Source organism: Mastomys coucha, unplaced genomic scaffold (assembly GCF_008632895.1).
Source record: "Mastomys coucha isolate ucsf_1 unplaced genomic scaffold, UCSF_Mcou_1 pScaffold7, whole genome shotgun sequence".
Taxonomy (NCBI): domain Eukaryota; kingdom Metazoa; phylum Chordata; class Mammalia; order Rodentia; family Muridae; genus Mastomys; species Mastomys coucha.
In genome coordinates this window covers 47854977-47877441 of record NW_022196913.1, presented here as the reverse complement: position 1 = coordinate 47877441, position 22465 = coordinate 47854977, and the positions used below count along the sequence as shown (strand labels likewise).

Sequence of the window (22465 nt, the reverse complement as noted above, 5' to 3'; positions counted from 1 at the left end):
ACCACAGTAAGAGCCAAGATTTTAAACTCTACTAAATACAAAACAAAAAGACTTTATATATTCATGTTTATTTAAGAAAATACTAATAGTGATGTATTATTTTGACGTATACAGTATGTTTGGAGTTATTTAAAATTAAAAAAAAAAAAGATACCATTTGCCTTCACTAACCATTCTGACTGAAACAATTGAATCTGTAGAGTAGTTTTGATTTGCATTTCCCTCATATCTAAGAGTTTTGAACACTTTTTAAAAGTATTTATTGGCATTTTGTATTTCTTTTTAAGAATACTGTTCAGTTATATAGCACATTTTAAGATTAGTTGTCTTTTTGCCTTTTTATATTCTAGATATTATCTGTTGATGGTTTAGCTGGCCATAATTCATACTATGGAGTGCTCCATTAACTGTTTTCTTTGCTGTATGGAAACTTTTTTTTTTTTTTTAATTTCTTGAGGTCCCATTTGTCTGTTTGCTGGCTTTGTTTCCCAAATGACTGAGTCCTATTCAGAAAGCCCTTACCTAAGCCTGTATCTTGAAATGTTGTACCTCCTTTTTCCTCAAGTGTTTTCAGAGTTTCAGGTCTTATGGTAAGGTCTTTGATACATACATTTGGTGTTGGTTTTGTTCATGGTGAAAGCAAGCATCTAGTCTTCCTCTTCTTCATGTAGACATCCAGTTTACTACAGGCCATTTGTTAAAGAGGCTATCTTTTCTCTCCCGAGTATTTTTTGGCATCTTTGTAAAAACAGACAGACAAAACAAAAACCAGATTAGCTATGTGAATTTGTACCTGGCTCTCTATCTATTTACTGCATTGATATGTGTCTAGTTGTCGTTGTTGGTTGTGGTTACTGCTGTGCTGCTGCGTTACTGAAGCTCTGGAATGTGACTTAACATTAGCTGTAATCATAGCATACAGCATTATTTTTGCTCATGGGTGCTTTAAATATCTCTCAGTTACTCTACACGTTGCTAGGACAGAATGGCTGACAAAAACGAAGGGAGATTTGCCTTGGTTCACAGTTCCAGGTCATGGCCTCGCTCCTGGTGGAGAAGTTATGGTAGCAGGAGCTTGAGGTTGACGGTGACATTGCCTCCAAAGTTAGGAAATGAATGAATACTCAGTCTAGAACCGCAGACCCCCACACTTGGCGGATTGTTCCATCACAAGCCCATCTAGATCATCTCTCATAGGTGCATTTTATTGTCTGTGCAGTTCTTCATTCCAAAAGGCTGAAAATAAGTGTCACACTATCTGAGTGAGGTCTTTCTAATGTGTTTTGTTGTCATTGTGTCTGTGCCACATGCTTGCCTAGTGCTCCTGAAGGCAGAAAATGGGCATCAGTCCCCTAAAACTGGAGTTTACAGACAGTTGTAAACTGCCACGTGGGTGCTAGGAATAGAACTTAGATCCTCCAGGTACTCTTAACTGCTGAGCCATCTACAGCCTGAGTGACGTCCTTTAAACTTATGAATGGAAATTAAGATAGATTTTTCAATCTCTATATAAAGAGTGTCATTGAAATTTTGATGAGGTTACATTGAATCTCTAGATTACTTTTGGTTAGGGGAATCATTTTACAGAATTGATTATTTCAAGTCCGTGAGTATGGAAGGTCTTTCCATCTTCTCCTATCTTCCATTTTGAGTGTTTTAAAGTTTCCTGGATTGATGAGATGGTTCATCAAGTAAGGGTGATTGCTGACAAGCCTGACTACCTGAGTTCATTACACGAAGACTCACATGGTGGAAGGAGACAGGCAACTCCTACATGTTGTCTTTTGTTATCTATGTGTACCATGTTACAAGTACCTGCACAAACAGAGATACATAAAAAAAAAATGAAGAAAAAGTATAGTTTTCTTGTAGAGATCTTTTACTTTAGTTAGTTTTTTTTCAAGGTGTGTGTGTGTGTGTGCGTGTGTGTGTGTTGTGTGCTTCCCTCAGTTGTGAATGGGATTATTTCCCTGATAACTTTCTCAGCATTGGTATATATGAAGGTGCCTGGGTTTTGCATGTTAATTTTGTATATTGCCACTTTTCAAAGTTTATCACTTCTAAGAGATTTCCAGTGGAGTCTTTAGGGACTCTTAAGTAAAACCGTATCTTCTGTGAATAAGGATAGATTGACTTATTTGCTATTTGTATCCATTTTGTTTATTTTTTATCTTACTGCTTTAGCTAAGATTTCAGTACCATATTGAATAAGAGTGAGTTGAACAGAGTGCAGCCTTGTCTTGTTTCTGGTTTTAGTGGAATGCTTTTGAGTCTTCTTTATTTTGTGTAATGTTGACTATAAGTTTATCATACATAGTGTTTATTATGTTGATTTACATTCCTAGTGTTTTCAAGACTTTTATCATGAAATACTTACAAAGACTTTTACTGCATTTTGGGGGGATGTCCATGTGATTTCTGTACTTGTTCATTTATATAATTTGTAGTGTGTTTATTATAACCAACTATCCCTATATCTCTGGAATTAAGCCATGTTGATCATGGTCAGTGATCTTGATTTGTAAAATTTAGTTGGCAAATGTTTTGGTGACACCCCCCCACCCCATTTGTATCTTTGTTGTCTTAGTTACTGTTCTTACTATGAATAGATACCATGACTAAGGCAGCTGTTATAAAAGAAAGCATTTGTTTGTGGTTTTAGAGCTTGGTCCAGCTTTCTGCAGTGGCAAGTATCTTAACCAATGAGGTTTATCCAAGGCACTGTTATTACTAATTGAAAACTAGAGCTTGGTCCATTGTCAGTATGGCAAGGAGTATGGTAGCACATATGGGGCTGGAGAAGTAGATGAGAACTTTGCATCCTGATCTGCAAGCATGCAGGCAGAGGAAGGCTGGACCCCCAGCATAGGTTTTTGACATTTCAAAGCCACACACTTTCTCCAACAAGGCCTTAACTTCCAAATCCTTCTAATCCTTTCAAAGAGTTCTACTTCTCATTGAATAAGTATTCAAATATATGCACCTATAAGGCCTTTCTTCTTGAAGACACTGAGAATATATAACTCAACATAATAAACACTGTGTATGATAAGTCTATAGCCAACATTACACTAAATAGGAAAGACTCAAAAATCATCACACATGTCCATCAGAAAGATTGGTCTATAGTTTTGTTTTTAAATATTTTCATCTGGTACTGGCATCAGAATTAATACTAGCTTTATAAAAATAATTTGGTACTGTTCTATCCCTTAGTTTAGGGAACTTTGGTGTTTGCTTTTGAAATTCTTAAAAGTATTCAGCAGACTTGGATTTTGATTAATTGGCAGATATAACTAAAAACTTGTGGCATTTATTTATAAGGGGCAGTGTGTGGTATTCAGAGATTAGTTTGTGGAGTTATGTGGGTCCCAGCACCTTCACCTGTTGAGCCATCATTGGCCGTGAGAGCCCCCCCCCCCCTTTTTCAGTCTCACTATTTGTTATATAGATCTGTTGAAGTGTTTATCTTCTTTTGGTTTAATTTTGGTAGGTCATACATATTTAGACATTATTTCTACTAGATTTTCCAATTTGGTAGACTGATGTTTTTAAGGTAATCATTTTAATTTTATGAATTATGATATATGTTGTAAAGGCTTCTTTTTCATCTCTAATTTTCTAAAATTGAGTCTTTTTTTCTTTTGGTTAGATTGATCAAGGGTTTGTTCTTTATCTTTTCAAAGAACTAACTTGGTGTTGTTAATATATGTGTATTATTATTTGTTTATTTCATTAATTTATGCCTGATTTTGTTTTCTTTTTTCCATTGACTGATTATAGACTTTTTTGTTCCTGTTTTCCAAAGCCTTAAGGTATATTGTGAGATACTTTGGAGATCTCTCAGATTTCTTCTTGGCATGTAGAATGTAGTATTGGCATTCTGTGTGTATGGAGTCAGAGGAACCTTGTGAAAGGCAATTCCCTCCTTCCACCAGGTGGATGCCAAGGATTAAACTCAGTTATCAGGCTTGGCTATGAATGCCATCTCACCCACTGAGCCATCTCTTCAGCCATTACTAATATTTTTAATTATTTATGAAGTATTACTATAGTTTACTGTATATAGGTCTTATTACTGGTTAGTAGTGCTCTTTGTTGCCATGGAATACATTATAATAACATTTCTGTAGCTACCTTAGGAGCCTCAGTTTTGACTTGGTTCTAGTTATGTTTTAAAGTGTTTAGTGATATGTCCATACCTGACTGTAATAACTTGCATTTCCTTTCCTTTGTTCTCCAACAGCTACATGGGAATTGGTCTTTCTGCTCAAGGTGTGAACATGAATAGACTACCAGGTACACTTGCAAGTGAATTATAGTATTGTTAGAGCCTGACATTTAGGACTGACGTTTCTGCTTAAAATTGTTAAGTAATTGAAATAGTTGAAAGGTAATAGCTTTTAAAATTTTGATCACTTATATTATGAATTCTAAGTGGAAGTGAATTAAATTTCATGTTTCTCCTTAGAATTTACATAACATAATACCTAATGCTTTGTTTTTCTGTTAATGTTTCATCCTTTTTAACTTTATATACTGTATCAGCCACTTGGAACATTTTAATGACACTGGTTCTGTTGCCACCACTCATATCCTGGCCTTTAACCCATTTATTCTGTGCCCTTGTGAGAGGTGAGAGTAGGGACAGATGACAGAAGTGAGCTCAGGAGTGTGTGACTGATGTGGAATGCTATATAAGAACCAGTTGGCAGAAGGAATTGATTGTTTCCTGATGTTAAAAATCAATAGTAGCAGAAAGGTTTTATTTATAAAGCTAACTGGGCTACGCAGACCTCTACAGTAGTGCACTGAATGGGAACATACCAAGCCAGTGCTGCTGCCATCTCACTGGATTCTTGTGGAACTGGATGGATTTTCATCCTGCGCTTTTGCTAAAAGTTATGAAGGTTTAAGTGAGGTCTTGATTATAAGTAAGAATGTGTGTAGTTGTGTGTATAAAATGGTTACAAATTGTATGACTTTTACCTATGGATCACTTTGAGAAGTTTGTGGTGACTGAAAGTTATATTTTACATTAAAGCATGTGTGTGTTATTCAAATTAAAGTAAAATTCCTTTGCTATATTAGCTAAAGAAGTAATGCATGGAAAAACATACCCCGTCATGACTGCCATGTTTATGTTGACATTCCTGGTAGAAATCCTTTCTCCTCAGCACTTGTTTTTACTGTTCTGGATGGTGAGTTTATTTTCCTTAATGTTGTAGACAGCATTTTAATGCCGAAACCACTATATAATTTAGCTGGTTGAGAGTGTAGATTGACATTTGGAGATTTTATCTGTATATCATCTGTTATGCTATTCTGGGTTATCTTACAACGTTGTTCATCATTGTAAATATACTGAACCTGTCTCTCCAGGTTGGGATAAACATTCATATGGTTACCATGGGGATGATGGACATTCATTTTGTTCTTCTGGAACTGGACAACCGTATGGACCAACTTTTACAACTGGTGATGTCATTGGCTGTTGTGTTAATCTTATCAACAATACCTGCTTTTACACGAAGAATGGACATAGTTTAGGTACTGAGATGTTGTTTTGAATACAAAATAGCCAAACATTGTGATTATTTTACTAAGCATGATGGTTTTGTTTATTATTTGATCCTGTTTAATTATTCTATCCATGACCATGTTACGGAAGTGATAAAAATTTGTATTCAGTTAAGACTAACTTATGTACAGAAATAATGCTAGAAGTAACTACCCAGTACTGAGCCATTTATTCTAGTGATAGAAATGCTAAATTTGGCTTGGAAAAAAACTTTATTGGTTATTCAATTCTATAGTACAATTTAAAGCATTCAGTTTTAAGAATAGTGGGGGAGCAGTTAAAAGGAGTGAACTGTAGTCAAAGAACAGGGTCGACATGCTTACACCTCAGGCCTGCTAATGGTGTTGCTGAAGGATGGTATCTGAGACAAGTTTGTGGCACAGGACAGAATTAAGTAAATAACAGAAATGGAAAGACGTGTGGGCAAAAGTATGGCAATGAAACAAAGAATCATGTTGTAGGAATACTACAAAATGAAAGGCTCTAGCCAAACGTGCATTCGCTCATTAGTAGCATTGTGTGTCATTATTGTAGTTTTCCTTTTTAAAAAATGTGTTTTTATTGTATTTATGTGTACATGTAGGTATGTTTGTGTGCATGTATGCGGTGTATGTGTGGGTGCTGGTGGAGGCCAGAAGGAGGTGTGGGTCTGCTGAATTCCTGGTGATTTGAGTTGATGAGTGTGGGTGCTGAGAACTGAACTTGGGTCTTCTGGATGAGCAGGAAGAGTTCTTAACTGCTGAGCCATTTCTCTAACCCACCTTTCTTTTTAAATTGCAAGAAATATAGAAGATAATAAGACTACTGCTTCTTAAAACCTCATTTTTACCATTGGGAAAAGTATATGCTCTCAGCAGATTATTTCTAATGGCTCAAGTGGATAGAAATAAAAAGTAAATAATCTTAGAGGGCAGAGCTACTTTACTTCAGAATGGCATTTTAAAAGTTAGACTGCAAGAAGTCTGCTTATGTATTTAATGTAGTATCTTAAATGGCAAGCATTTGTGTTCTATTACATAAAAGAAGATTCTTAAGTTTCAGCTTGCGTCACAGCACGCTTCTGTGGTACCACAGCATAGCCCATGTGTAAAGTCTTTGTGTTCCTGTCTGGCTTAAGAATTTTGCTTAGATTTTTCTTTTTTCTTTTTTTTTAAAATTCTGAAACTCTTCTCTTTTATGTGACTTAAAAGATGTTACAGGTGTGCAAAAACCAGAACAAGTTATTCTCATCCATGTATTATATAATGACCCCATGCAGACTATATGCAAGGTAGTTAACTGTCACTAGTCTTGTACTGGCTGCTTAAACTGTTTAAGATCGTAAACTTAAGGGAAGTATGCTTTTAGGTTTGACAACTCAAAAATGCAAAACGACATTTTTAGAAAACCACGACTAGCCTTTTTAACACTAATTTTTTAAACTTTTCAGAGAAGAAATTTTATTTTGGGAGATGGGAAGATCACACGTGATGTGATTTTTCCTTTAGATTTTCACAAACATTTAAATCAAACCCTTTCATTGAATAAGAAAGCCATTTTAAAAGGTAAGATGCTTAAGAAAAGGGTACCTAATGGTGGAATTACATTCTAGTTTTCTGTAATTTGAAATGTTTGATGGTATTCATAAATTCATAAATATTGAGCATATAGGTACTATAATAATGGTTAGTCGGAACCCTACAGTCAGTCTTGACTGGGTTTGACTCAAGAGGCTTCTTTGCCATGTGACCTTAGGCAACTTACTGAACATTTCTAAGTTTATAAAAACAGAATGCCTGTAACGGCTGCCACAATAAGCTCATCAGAGAAAACGAAAGTGTTACTTGAACAGTTACAGATGCTAGGTACCTCTGTCTGGGGCTCTAGACTGGGTGCCAGGGCTGAAGAGGTATCCTGGTTAACAGAAGTTATCCCTGTGACCAGAACGTCCCTAAGAGAGGCTGCTGACCACTGAAGCTGCTGTGGAACGCAGCCCCGCCCATTCATTCCTTTACATCAGTTACAATTTTTCTGTGGCTGTTTTCCAGGGGCAATGGCAGAGTTGAATAGTAGTGACAGAGACACTATTACTACCTAGAAAGTACTACCTAGTTGACCCCTTACAGGAAAGGTCTTCATGCTTTTGGTTTGGACTCTAGAATCTAGAAGATAAAATGTTGCTCAGCCCCTATCCATTCCTATTCCCAAGGGCGTTTGTAGAGGGATATTTCTACAATAAGACTGGCAGAGTTGTGTTTCTGTCTGAAGCAAAGTTTTCAAAATTGTACTTACTGTATAAAGGAAAATGGAGAGTTTTTACTTGGAAAAAATAAGAGACATTGAAGTATAGAACTTAAATAACGAGGTTTTTTTAACTTTTTTTTTTTTAAATCAGACATCATTTGTTACTTGAAGATAACATTTCAGAAAGCTTCTTTGCAAGTCAGGAACTTGAAAAGTGAAATTTCCATAGTTCTACCAGCTTCCTTTCTAGGCACCTGTTTGTGGCCCTGAACTGCGAAGGTGTGCATGCTTATTTGCACATGGTCAAAACTGCTGATCTCTGGAGCTAATCTGGAATTTTTATTAGCATACTTGATAAAGAGCAAAAACATTAGTAATTACTGACAAAGAATTTTTAGTAAAATCATGTAAATTTAGGAGACTTATAAGCACATATCTTTGAGAAAAATAATTAGGCTACATTAAAAATGTTTTTAAAATAATACCATGATTTGTTAAGATGCCTTCTCAGTTTTTTGTATTGTTTAATTTCCTGATAATTTTGGAATAAGTTTTAATATTTGGCTCCTATCTACTATGAATGAAACTATAGTGAGGATGTTTTGTATTTAATGACAAAAACAAAGCACTGAGCTTTTTAGCCTTCCTTTTGACAGATGCACACAGCTTACTGATTGGTAAAAGTCATAAAAACAGAGCTTTACCAACCACAAGCATTATTTTTACATAAAAAAATAAATCACAAGTTAAATACCTCTTATCTAAAATGCTTAGAACCAGAAACATGGAAGATATTGGATTGTAGGATATTTTTGTGTATATATCTGTAGGGAGATACCTACAGGATGGAACCCAAGTGTATATGGAAGAAATAACTCAAGCGTCATATGTGCCTGACACATACAACCTAAAAGTAATTTTATGCCCTGTTTTTAGTATGCCGGCATTTTGAACATGACCTATATCTCATGTGTTGTGGTAGAACTTGACCCTAATGGTACTATTAGTTTTAGAGTTTGGATTTTCAGCTTAAAATTGTTCAGCCTATGATATTTATATTCGCCGTGTCTTTTAACTTTATTATTATAATAAATAGAGTCAGGTAGCTTAAGGTGAGATTGGTTTTTTTCTGGGCACAACATAGTACTAAATGCTCTTACACTTTAGATGCTTGTCAGAACAAGAGCGGTGCTGGTGCTGGTGCTGGTGCTAGGGTTGTTTATATGTTTCCAGTATGTATAGAGGCAGTTTCATTGGCCCTTATTTGAGATGTTACTTTTTAAAACAGAACAATAAGATGCTATGGAAATACTTGGCTCATTTATTGTATTCTTTTTATAGTTAAGAATGCTAGTATACTTATGCCATTACTGGTGTCCCAGTTATATTTGACACATGGCTGTGTATTCAGGAGCACTCTCCATCCTTCAAGAAAGAATAGATTTGTTTTGTTGTGTTGTGTTTTGAGACAAGGTCTCAGCATGTAGCCTAGACTGGCCTCATATAGAGGTCCTTGTAACTCAGTTTCCTGAGTGCTAGGAAAACAGGCATGTATTACTGTGTCCTGTCAAGAAATTGTGTTTTGTTTTGTTGTTTTAGAAATAAGTACAATGCTTTCTTGTGTTCACTTTTTTTAAATAAAAAATATCTGTTCCTTTTACCTAAAGTAGTTTTTATTTCTTTTTGATTTTTGGAGACAGTCTTCCCCAAGCTCAGATTGAATTTGCTGTGTTGCCAGGGATGACTTCATTTTGCCTGTCTTCTGAGTGCTGGGATTACAGGCATGCACTACAATGCTTAGCTCCCACCGAAAATTTTATAAAAGCTAAATCTAGATCAGCATTTATTGCTGAGGTGAATAGTATAGCTTTTGGGTGAAACTATCAAATCTGACACTGTTGTAGCCAGTGTTCTCATATAGCACTGAAGGTTTATCTAAGATCACTTTAAAACTCTGGAGTTCATGCCAGTATCCCAGAAATAAAGTGTGTGTGTATGACCAATAGGACTGATGATCTCTGTAGGACAGCATTCACACAAAGTTAGGCTTTTTTTTTTCACCTCTTCTTCCTTTCCTGTTGTCCCCCATTGCTTTAGTTAGATATTTAGCTTTTTGTTATTACCTGCCTTTGAAAAAAGCCACTAACACCTTTCTTTTTTCTTTTTAGGTATTGCTTTCACCGACTTACCGGTAAGACATAATTTTTTGAAAGATTTATTTTTAACTAAAAGAAGTTCAAGAAACTAGAGCTAGACATGTGGAGCAGCCTCACTCAATCTAAGTGCATGTGCTGGGCAGCAGAGGACCCTCCTCTAGTCCTCTGGAGCTTCAGGAAATGCTCCGAATGCATTGTGTCCTACTGCACAGCTAAGTGAGACACCTAAACCCCAGAAAGCTTGCTGTGGACTGGGCCTGTGGCTTCCTATGTAATAAGCATTCCTTTACACTGAGCTATGCCCCCAGCCCCTCAGCACTCTTTTGTTACTTTGTGCTCATTTAAAATGTGCTTCCTGGTTATGTGTGAGCTTTGCAACTAGGGTTGTACACTTGTAACTGCGCGTTCACCTAAGGTGTGTTGGAGACCCATCACCATCAGCTCCTGTACTTTTGGGTCAGTTAGAAGCCAGTAAAGATTTCTGGAGTTGGGTTTTGAGATTAGTGTCTAAGGTAAGGAAATTTATAGAATGAGCATATGAAAAATAGTGAATTGTTATATTTGAAATTTATGGACTTTGGAGAGAAAGAGTTGTAGAAGTTGGGTGCTTTGCTCAAAGTAGAACTTGAGCTGAGATTTTGACAGAGTAGGTCAATGGATATGCAGGACAAGAGTATTTAAGGGGAGAGAAAAGTGATCAGGCAGAGTCCAAGACAGGGCTTAGGGGCTGAAGAAATGGTTTATCAATTAAGAACATACACTGTTCTTCCAGAGAACCAGAGTTTAGTTTAGTTCTTAGAACCTATGTCAGGCAGCTCATAACTACCTGTAACTCTAGCTCCAGGGGACATCTGACACCCTTTTCTGGCCTCTGTAATCTTGTATTCATACACATACACATAAATAAATCTTTTTTTATAAAAAGAAAGAAGACTTGACTTAAGCCGGTAGGCCTGAGGACCCTTTCAAAGAATTGGTGGTGGAGGTGGGACTGCTTGGTGATAACAAAGCACTTTTCTTACTGCTTTGTGTCTGAGGATCAGCCCCCAGACTCTTGTGCATAGTTGGCGAAAGCTTATCACTGAACTACATACACTCCAGCACTTGTTCTTTTAATCTTAAGATGGGAGCTCTCCATGTTGCCCCATCTGCCCCTAAACTGCTTGAGCAATTGCTCAGGCATTCCTCTGCTATAACCTTACTGGTAGACACTGCAGCAGAATTTGTTGGAACATTTTGGGGACAGGATGACTCTTAGATGGGTAGAAGAGTCAAATATGGTCACATACACAGTTGGGTTTGCAAACTGGAATTAAAGAGAATCATCTGTAGTAAGGCTAAATGTTCAAGTTTTAACTGCAGGTGTGTGTTGAAACAGAAGAGAAGTAGACAGGTTTCTAGGGCATGGAAAGTTTAGGAGAAAATAAGGAACTAACAAAAAGAAATTGAGAAGTAATAAGTGAGGTAGCAAAGACTACCTGGCTGAAAGCCAGCTGAAGATGCAAATCTAGGGAAGGAATCTATTTCCAGTTGCTAAGATAAAGATAAAGTGATAAAACATCACTATCAAAAATGGCTTATAGAAGAACTTGTTTTGGCTTCTGGTTCCAAGGGATAGGAGTCTTACCATGGCAGGAAAGCTTGGCAGCAGGCCAAGGGAATAGAGCTTTGTGGTGGTGACAGGCAGGGCAGGTGGTGACATGCATGTGTAAATTATTTTGTGTGGGTATGTGTGCACTTGTGCGTGTGTGCACACACACCCACCCCCCAACCCCCCACCCGACCCCCCCACATCCCAAGGCCAAAGTAAGAAAACATTAGGAGTCTTCCTCTTGCTCTTACTGAACATGAAGTTTGCTGTTTTCCAGTGTGCTTCTGTAAATACACTGTCTCTGCCCCATCACTGAGATTACATGCACATATAACCATACTCAGCTTTTACATGGGTCCTGGGACTTGAACTCAGTTTCTCCTGCTTTCACAGCAGAAACTCTCTTAGCCTACCCAGCAGGTAAATTCTGCAGGTAAGATGATCCCTTAACTATTGGGGGATCTTTCATAAAAACACTTGTAACTATCACAGGATTTTTTTTTCTAGGCATTTTGCTGTTGATGTTCTGAGCATGTTAAACTGCATCACCAGGTGGCTATGCCATAGTAGTTCTCTTTGCCTCTTGGTTGGCCAGTGTAGTAGTGATCGATCATTCAGCAAAGGCATACCTGGTTTTAGGCAATGCATGGTTTTTGTCTGCTTGTAGTAGTTTTCTGTTCATCTCTGGTGTTTTGTGGTAGCCTCCCCCAGCCCCATGTAGAGTGAAGCAATGGCAGCTTTGTTGTCACTGAACAAGGTAAATATGATGGGGGAGTTCTTACCGTTTTCCTTTGATGGCCTGGGTCTCTAGGGCTCTAAAGTCTTCTGAGACTTCTGCATGCTACACTTTCCTACTGCAAGAATAAAGGAAGCGCTAGTCCTTCCCTTAAAGGGATTGCTTAGAAAATACTTAGTTTCTTGTCTATGGTTTCTTTTGAGTTATTTGGAGCATTGAACCCTGGGGGAGTATATTTGCAAAAAATATAGTCCGTGACTGTATTGTACTATTCTTTGGTCATAGCATCTTTACGTAGTTCTGACAACCTTACATCCTTTTGTTGTTTGTTTGAGACCCAGCTTGGCTGGAACCTATGATGATCCTTTCCCACCCTCCTGGGACCTTATATAGGTTTCTACTAGACCTTATATTTTTTAAAAATACTTTTCTCTTGTTTGAGAAGTATCTTTTAAAAAACCAATTCAGGGGGCTGGTGAAATGGCTCAGTGGTTAAGAGCACTGACTGCTCTTTTGAAGGTCCTGAGTTCAAATCCCAGCAACTATATGGTGGCTCACAACCATCTGTAACAAGATCTGACACCATCTTCTGAAGTGTCTGAAGACAGCTACAGTGCACTTACATATAATAAATAAATAAATCTTTAAAAAAAAAAAAAGCCAACAGGGGCTAGAGAGATAGCTCAGAGGTTAAGAACACTGGCTGTTCTTCCAGAGGTCCTGAGTTCAATTCCCAGCAACCACAGAGTGGTTCACAACCATCTGTTATGGAATCTGATGCCCTCTTCTGGCCTGCAGGCATATATGCAGGTAGAACACTGTATACATTTAAAAAAAAAATCAATTTGAAATTGGGTACATATTTCTTTTGTTGTCATTAGCTGTTCTCCTTTAAGATTTATTTTAAATTTTAGGTATAGTCATGTTTTGCCTCCAGGTATATCTGTATACCACATGCATTTTTGGTGCCAGTAGAGGCTGCTGCAAGGTCATAGGATCCCCTGGAACTAGAGTTAGAGACAGTTGTGAATTGCCATGTGGGTACTGGGAACTGAACCTGGATCCTCTGCAAAAGCAACAAGGGCTTTTAGCTGCACTGCCATAGCTCTCTAGTCTCTGCTCATTTAGAACAATGCTACTTTCCAAGGCTGCAAGCTGACTTGAAACCTAGTTGCCACAGATAAATCATTTGCTTTTATGTTTTATTGTTGCTGTTTGGCTGTTTTTAGAAGAAATATTTATAATAGAACAAAACTTATTGTTAAATATTCATTTGAATGTGTACAGTAGTAGGAATAAAATGTTTAAGACGAACTTTCTCTTTGTGTAGCCCTGGCTGTCCTAGAACTCTTCCTGTAGGAGTAGGCTGACCTGGGATTCACAGAGATCTGTCTGCTGGGATTAAAGTTGTTTGCCACCACTGCCTGTTGGGGATGATAACTTTTTAAAAAAGGAATTTCCTATCTATATTCTAGAAGTATATAAATGCATGGCAAACCACACCTCCTTAAGCTTATAGTTTTCGTCTGAATTTCTTGCCCCCTTGTTGATGTCTTTGGTTCTTTATATTTTTGTTTTAAAAATATCTAATAATTAAGTCTGTGATGGATTTTCATGAAAAGTTTGTTGTACTAGGAGATTTTTTTTTTTTTTTTCTTTTACATGATGCCCTTAACAAGATTGGGTCTCAGGTCTCAAGTTTTCTAGGTGTTGAAATGAGAAGACTGTATTGAGTGAATGTCTAACCTGCTTTGGGTTTAAATTTTTTTAATGTGTTAATTCTACTGATTATGAAGAGTTAAAGCTAGGCATGATGGATCACACCTGTAATCTTAACACTTGGGAGGCTGAGTTCAAGGCCATCCTGGGACTTGTCACAATAAAGTATAAAATACATAACCATAATCTCCCTACCACAAAGAATCAATATGTTGTCTTATATATCTTAATAATCTAGTAAAACTTTGTATTTACTTTGACATATTACTTTGTTTCTGATATGTGTTGCTTGTTGAAGTTATTTTTAACTATTTTGTAGTCTGCTACAAAATATCTTTACCTTGTTTTGTAGTGAAGTTACTTGTGTTAACTACAAATTAAAGCAAAGAAACAAGGCACAAACTCAGACACTAAAGTGGGAGGGGTTGGAGTCCCAAGATAAATAAGAAACTTGCTCTAGTGTTGGCAGCCTGTGTGCTGAGTTTGCTTGTTGGTAGTAGAGTAACCCTGGGCAAGTTACTTAACTTCTGGTTCTCAGTTTGCGCATCTATGCAGTGGCAGCAAGCTCCTCACAGGTGATTCTGAGGAGTGAGACTGGCATTTAGTGGACACTCAGTACATGATCTCTCTAGACGCAGCAGTCAGTAACAGCAAAAAGAAGGGATCTGACATTTTGTCTGTGTGTATTTGAAGATAACTTCTTTTTACAGTTGATGAGGTTTTTTTCCACTTTAATATCTTAGGGTACATTTGAATGCATTTCAGTTTGAATATTCAGACTTGTCTCTTCCTTTGAAATTATACATTTGAGGTTTTAGTTTTGCGTAAAAATCCCCAAAGTATGCTTGCTTTGGCAGTGCATACAATAAAATTGGAAAGATACAGAGAAGATTAGCATGGCTCCTGTGCAAGAAGGACCTTCAAATTTGTGAAGTGTTCCATATTTTCAGAGAGGGGGAAAAAGAGAGTAAGGGAGAGAGGGGGGCTGGGAATATGAATCCTTATAGTGATATTGTGTCTTGCTTAAAGCAAGTTTTTATCACTGTCATTGTAAAGGCAGGCCTTACAAATGGTCTGGTAATGATTGTAGTAAATTTTAAATGGTACTTTCGGTGAACTAGCTATAATGTACATTTTTTTAGAGATGTTTATGTTATAAAGGCTGAGTTAATTTTAAAGCTTTATAACTATTATATGTTATTCTGAAGAACATGGGTTAGATCTCTATTCATTAGAAATACAAGGCTACATGGATTATGCAGCAGGGCCCCAGAGTCATCCATGTGGGTATCTCAGTTGTTTACATTTTCTTGATGGTTAGAGTGAAGAAAAGAACATGTTTTCATCCAGCATATAATGTGTTTTGTTTTAGTTGTCCTCTGCTCCTTTAGATTGATGTTTTAAAATACTCATTGCATAATTTATGTTTCTATTATTCTTGCATTGCAAAGGCAGTGAAGTTTTTAGTGTACAATAAGTAGATATTTAAGGAACTATGTTGTCTTACAGCCAAATTTGTATCCTACTGTGGGGCTTCAGACACCAGGAGAAGTGGTTGATGCCAACTTTGGGCAACATCCTTTTGTGTTTGATATAGAAGACTACATGCGAGAATGGAGAACCAAAATACAGGCCCAGATAGACCGCTTTCCTATCGGGGATCGAGAAGGAGAATGGCAAACCATGATCCAAAAGTAAGAGCAAGGAATTTTGAATGTACAGATTTAAACACTAAATGTTTATAGGCAAACTGTTCATTTCGTATTCAGAGATGTATCTCCAGAAGTCTAGTTTAAATCCTAATTGTTTGTATATACTAGTGATTATATTTTAATCTCAAGTAATTTACCAATTGGAGTAAAATAGCATTGATTTAAGCACACTCAGAATTGTGTTTGTCTGACTTAACTGGATAGAGGTAGTAAAGTGACACTTGGTCATAAAAGTAGCTTAATTTGGTTTTTTACCCTTAGTAATATGACTCAGTGAAGTCTGTAGGTTATGCAGTCAAACTTCTAAAAATATTAACAAAAAAAAGATGTCTAGAGGGGTGACTTAGATTGCATGTTTTGGATTCTATGATTTAGGAACGTGACCTTGAGCATCTTCGTCAGCAGTAGTTTAGATACAAATGGAGGAAAAAGAATGGTTGGTTGGTTACTCTCAATGTGGAAAAGTATGAAGGTACAGCCAGAATGGGCACACAGCATTTCCCAGGACTGAGGAGTGTGGGTTGGTCTCTTTGTAAGAGTGTTAGCAGGGTGACTCTAATGATTGGAGTGAACCCTTTCTTTACTTTGTACTTAGCATATCAATTCAGGAAGAATATAATTGTTCTTATCCAGGAATCTACATATAGGCCTCTAACCAGAAGACTTCAAAAATTAAAATTCTAAAACTTGGGCAGGAAAGTTAGCACCACCAAGATGGCAGAAAGATGGCTTGCTATTCCTTGCTATCCAAGTTCTATTCCTGGGACCCACATAGTGAAAGGAGAGAACAAGCCCCTACAGAGTTGTCCTCTGACCGCCACATGTGTGCCATTGTGTGTGTATGCAACTCACAACAAACAAGTAAATGTAATTTTAGAAATAAAAAAGCCTTAGTAACTATTTTTAATGCTATTTCTTATATAAGTTACCATTAGACACTTAAGATAAGATAAAGGGAATGAAGACCAAGGAGCAAGGACTGTGGAGTTAGCCCAAGTGCAGCATAAATACTTTGAATTCATTAATAATAATGGAGGATGGCCAGCAGCAGAGAAGAAAGTAAGTGTTAAATCTGTTATGAGCAAGAGCTTTGTAGTGGCTTTATATGCTTGTTTCATTTCATAGAATTTCATAAGGAGCAGCAGGAAAATTGAATTCCTGTGACACTCAACTTTTTTAGACTATACATCTGTCAAAAGTCTAGAGACAGTGCCTCGATACCACTAGTATTAAGTGATAGTTGTTAAAGACTGATATAGATTGCATATATACAAAAAAATTGAATACCATTAAATTAAATCATTCTGATTATATGATCTAGGCCAGCAAAATAGCCAACATCTTCAAATATATCATCAGTGTGCCATCGTCCCGAAAGTATATTTATAATTGCTTTAAAAGTTCTTTGGTTTAAAATTTTAAGAAAACCTTTTTGTGTGTTGTTTAGGGAAGATAGTGGTTAGAGGTAATAGGTTTTTTATTAATATGTTGGATTACCAGTTTTGCTAACTATATTTTAACCAGTTAGTGGCTTTTAAAAGCAAGCTTATTGTCTTAGAAATGTATCACTGCCTTTAAGTCTTGCACAATTAATTTTCTGTTTAAAACCATCAAATTGATCCAAGACTGATTCCACATTAATTGTTCCTTTGTGGATTCTGTTCTGAGCAGTTCTCTCTGGGCTAACATCAGAGTCTCCCCTCACACTTGTAATATTTCATCTCATTTGCTGGATGAGCACAGAAAGTAGTTGGAACTGCAGAACACCAAATATTAATCAGTTATCTCAAAACTGGGTGTCTACCAAACTAACATGTTATTGAGATGTCTGTAATTAAGGTGAGATAGGAATTTTGGGTTAGTAGGATTGAATATAGGGACATGGATAAAGAACCAGGGTAATAGGACCAAGAATTAAATGTAAGAAAGACGATTTTAATGCCTTTCGTCTTATCTTAAATTATCTTTTGGACTTTTATAACTAGAACAAAATGTTACTTCCAACTTATTTTAAAATTGAAGACTGAAGAGCCTGGCTTCAAGGAAATTGATTGAGTTTGTTGTACGTTGTTTAAAAAAAAACAAAAAAAACAAAAAACAAAACTGTAGTGTGAAGCATGTATTCTCCTGACTAAAAGATGTGTTTCTTCTTTTTGTTTTAAGAATGGTTTCATCTTATTTAGTCCACCATGGGTACTGTGCCACAGCAGAGGCCTTTGCCAGATCTACAGACCAGACTGTTCTAGAAGAATTAGCTTCCATTAAGAATAGACAAAGTAAGAATACTGTGGTACATAGCAAATACTTGTTTTTAAATAATAAGTTTGGTTTCTTTGACTTTTAGAAAACTTTAATTTTTATTAAATATTTTCCCAATATATTGTTTTAAAGTGGATGCCTCCAGTTCTACTCGCATTGACTTTTTGAGTTGTTTGTTTTTGTGAGTGTTTTTGTTTGTGGCAGGGTGAAAGCTCTTGTGTTTCAGACAGGGTCTCATGTAGCCCAGGCTTGACCTTGAGCTTCTCATCCTCTTGCCACACTCACAAAAGTTTTGAAAATTTGTTTTAAAAATTCACTCTGGAGTTTTAAATATAGAAATATATCTTAGAACTTTAAAAAGAAATGGTTTTATTGTGTTTCCATTAAAAATAAATAAATCTGCTTTCCTGTGGATTGGGATTGAGGTTGTTGATGAGCCTGATGCTCTGGGTTTGGTATCAGCACCTGGTAGGTGGAGGATGGGGACAGGAAAGCCACCTTAAGCTTTAAGAGATTAGAAGCACTTGATACATAGAAAGTGTCCTTTTGTTGTTTTGGTATCAGTCTTGATGAGGTAGTGGAGATAGTATATGACATAAGTTTTTTTCTTTGAAAGAAATTGAAGTATTTTCTAATTTGCTGCCTAAATGAAAGGTGGTGTTGGTCATAAGTATGTTATTGCTTGGGGCCTTGTGGCTGGTACTGTTTTCATCAGGGCAAGGCAGCCTGACAGCTGACGTAAGTTAGACATTCTAATGTCAATGCTGCTAGACTGTGAGTGTAGATCCCATCTGATGGGCAGAGTGGAAAGATGGAACAGCAAACAGGCAACAGCATTGGGGTTGACGAATTGTCTCCTAGGTGAGACTGCTAGGGTAATGCCAGGCGCAGTGTGCTGTGCACATGGCATGCTGCTCCCTCGCAGCCTTAATGATCTCCTCCAGCAGAGGAGGTCACTTACTCAGTGTCTACCTAGCAAAGCTCCAACCTGTTCCAAGGCTGCTGCTCCAGGCCTGAGTCTGAAGGTCCAGGAAGACATTCTAAGTTTAAGTGTTGTTCTAAGTATAGTCTTCTAAATCTTACTGTTTGAAAATATTGTTCAATTGATGTTTTCCCTTTAATATTTACATATTTATTATGATATTTTAAAGTAGTCTCTGAAGTAACTTGTTGTCTCATTTTTTCTTGGATTTCCTAATCTAAACTTAAAAGTTTTAGACAAAGAGACAATAATTTTGACAATAATTATTCAGAGGTTTTTACTGGTATTTATTTTCTGAAGTGATTTTTGTCTCTGCTTTTGTAGAGTTTAATATTTTTGCTTTTATTTCTGAATAGGAATTCAGAAGTTGGTGTTAGCGGGACGAATGGGAGAAGCCATTGAAACAACGCAACAGTTATACCCAAGTTTACTTGAAAGAAATCCCAATCTCCTTTTCACATTAAAGTAAGTTTTAGTAAATGTTGTTTTATGTTATATACCTTAAGTAATTAAAATTATGTTCATAATTTGTAGTTTTGATTTTTGTTCTCCTTGCTTCAGTTATTTATATATAATTATTATAATATAGCCCATTTAAATGATATTTTAAAAACCATGTAGAACTAAGGATGTGTTCCTGAGTAGCAGAGCAGATGCTTAGCATGTGTGAATAAAGAGAAGGTGCTTTGTGTTAGGGTCTCTGTGCACATGGTACTTGGATTTGCTTTAATCATTCCATCTTTCTTAAAATGTGAATGTCTTACTTAGAAAGTAGTAATCTCAATTTTCTCTTGAAAGACAACTTGAGTAACTTTTCTGGATATATTGAAAAGTTATAGTAAAATATAAATACAATTTGCTCTTTTACTCATTCTTACACATTTAGGTGCACTTGCATTTTTGTGTATCACTGGGGCTTTTCTATCTTAGACCGCCCGTTAAACACTAGTGTCTCCCTTGTTTACTTGCCCAGAGCCCTCATATACTGTTAAATTTTTGTGACTCGCTTAGTCACTTTGTGTGCTATCCTTATAAGTTTCATCTGTATTGTAGCATGTGTCAGAATGTTTCTTAATTTTTGAAGGCTGAAGATCATCCCATCCTGTATAATCAATGCATGTTGTTTAGTCTTCTGTCTGTTGATGGAGTTGCTTCTGTCTGTCTCTGCTGTTGTGAATAATTCTGCTGTGAAAAAAGGTGTACAGGCATCTGCTTAAGTCCTGGCTTTCAATTCCTTGATTATTTACCTAAAAGTAGAATTGCTGGCTCATTGCTATGCTCAACATTTTGAGGACCCCATGTACTGTTCTGGCTGTGCTCTGATTTTACTTCCTGCAGAGGTTTCCAAACTTCCCACATCATCATCAACACTTATTTTCTGGATTTTAGGTTTCTAGACATCCTAATTTGGCATTAAAATAATCTTTGTTGTTTAAAAAGAATGCTTTTAATCAATCCACCATTCATAACACAGAGACAGGTGGACCTCTGCAATTTCAAGGCCAGCATATAACAAGTTCAAGACCAGCCAGGGCTGCAAAGTGAGACCCCATATCAAAAAAACAAAAAGGAAGTTGGGATGCTACTGAGCTTAGGATTTCATTCTTCTAAGTAGTATAAAGTCAACTGAGGCCCATTTTGGCTGAGAGCTTGGTATGCAAGCCTGAGCTGGGTAAGGAGGGGCCAGGAGAAGGCTGTGCAGGTGCATGTGTGCTAAATCTTGCTTACTTAACTCACTTGATATGATGCTAAGTAAAATACAGATTTTAAGTTTTAATATAGATGTAATGATTGTGCCCAAGTAACTTTCTTTTTCTTTCAGAGTACGTCAGTTTATAGAAATGGTGAATGGTACAGATAGTGAAGTGCGGTGTTTGGGAGGCCGAAGTCCAAAATCTCAAGACAGTTATCCCGTCAGTCCTCGGCCCTTTAGTAGTCCAAGCATGAGTCCCAGTCATGGAATGAGTATCCACAGCTTAGCGCCAGGCAAAAGCAGTACTGCACATTTTTCTGGTGAGACGACATCTTCTAAATATTTACTCTTTAATTTTGAGTTAAAAGTTTTTTTTAATCTAAACATTTTTGTACCTTTTTCCAGTTGTATGTGTACAGTGTCATATTTCACAGGAGAGAACATGGATGGGACACTAATACCAAGAAGTCATGGGAAATTGATATTGTTACTAAATCTCCACAAATATATGTCATCAATCAAAATAAGTTGTCACTAAAACCATTGATAATAGTGAGAAGATCATGGATTTCACTGGGATCTGGCTATGCCGTCCCCCCGACTACCAAGCCTAGCTGGGCTGCCTGTCTCTCTTGACTCATTCCTAACCTTTATTTTTTACAAGTTCATTTCCTTCCCTGTCCTCTTTTCAGTTCTCTGAATTACAGTTTCCTTTGTTGACTCTCTTTTCACCTCTCTTTAATTCTTTTCCAACATGGACTCTTAGCTCTATGTATTTAACTTTATTTTTGTTCTTTGAGTTTTTATTCTTTATTCTTTTATTTTTTAAGATTTATTTATTTTATTTATATGAGTACACTGTGGCTATCTTCAGACCCATCAAAAGTGGGCATCGGATCCCCATTACAGATGGATGTGAGCCAGCTATGTGATTGCTGGGAATCGAACTCAGGACCTCTGGCAGAGCAGTCAGTGCTCTTAACTGCTGAGCCATCTCTCCAGCCACTTCATTCTTTTCCTTTCTTTCTTTTTTTTTTTTTTATAAATGTTTTTTAAAAATTTATTTATTTATTACATATAAGTACACTGTAGCTGTCTTCAGACATTCGAGAAGAGGGAGTCAGATCTTGTTACGGATGGTTGTGAGCCACTATGTGGTTGCTGGGATTTGAACTCAGGACCTTCAGAAGAGCAGTCGGTGCTCTTAACCGCTTGAGCCATCTCTCCAGCCCTCATTCTTTTTCTTGAATCAGTGGATTAAGTAAATAGTATTTCCCAAGGTACTGATTTAGAGATGTTAAAAAGTACCAACAAGTTTTATAAAGTTTGACCTTTTAAGTGCAATTTTAATCCTTACTTATAAGCTATATGTAATATTCATTTAATATAGTAAGCTAAATACATACATAGTCTGCATATCCTGAACTCCATGAGTGGTTTGAATAGCCACATAAAGTTTTATTTAGGTATACATTTCCACAACAGAAGTACTTACAGTTATGTCAGAAAAACACAACCCCAAACACTTGTCCATGATTCTTGCTACTGGAAGCATTTTCTTTCAGAAGCTTTAATTTCATCAAGGAAATGAAAACTTAACAAATATAAATGCAAGTAGGTTTTAAATCAAAAGGCTCCTCAACACAGAAGTTCTAACATAAAACTTAGCTCTTTTACAAAGGTACAGAACACTTCTCTTTTGAAAAGAATATTAAAGCAAAGGATCTATTAAGACAGATAAACAATTTTATTAAAACTTGATTCTTTAAGAAAGAAATAAGTCGCCGGGCGGTGGTGACACACGCCTTTAATC

The 22465-nt window shown here is 36.6% G+C and overlaps 1 protein-coding gene and 1 non-coding gene across 2 annotated transcripts in view; both read left to right on the top strand.

Annotated features, from left to right (window-relative positions):
- Ranbp9 (RAN binding protein 9) overlaps window positions 1-22465 on the top strand; it is an 81235-nt gene that overhangs the window by 41979 nt on the left and 16791 nt on the right. The window contains exons 3-9 of the mRNA XM_031359433.1: window positions 4247-4299; window positions 5383-5550; window positions 9973-9995; window positions 15516-15700; window positions 17882-17994; window positions 19316-19424; window positions 20782-20972. Of these exons, the coding sequence (XP_031215293.1) occupies window positions 4247-4299; window positions 5383-5550; window positions 9973-9995; window positions 15516-15700; window positions 17882-17994; window positions 19316-19424; window positions 20782-20972 (842 nt within the window). The remainder of the gene's footprint in view (window positions 1-4246; window positions 4300-5382; window positions 5551-9972; window positions 9996-15515; window positions 15701-17881; window positions 17995-19315; window positions 19425-20781; window positions 20973-22465) is intronic.
- LOC116082841 lies at window positions 14850-14954 on the top strand. Its single transcript, XR_004115471.1, has one exon. It is a non-coding gene; the product is annotated as a U6 spliceosomal RNA (small nuclear RNA).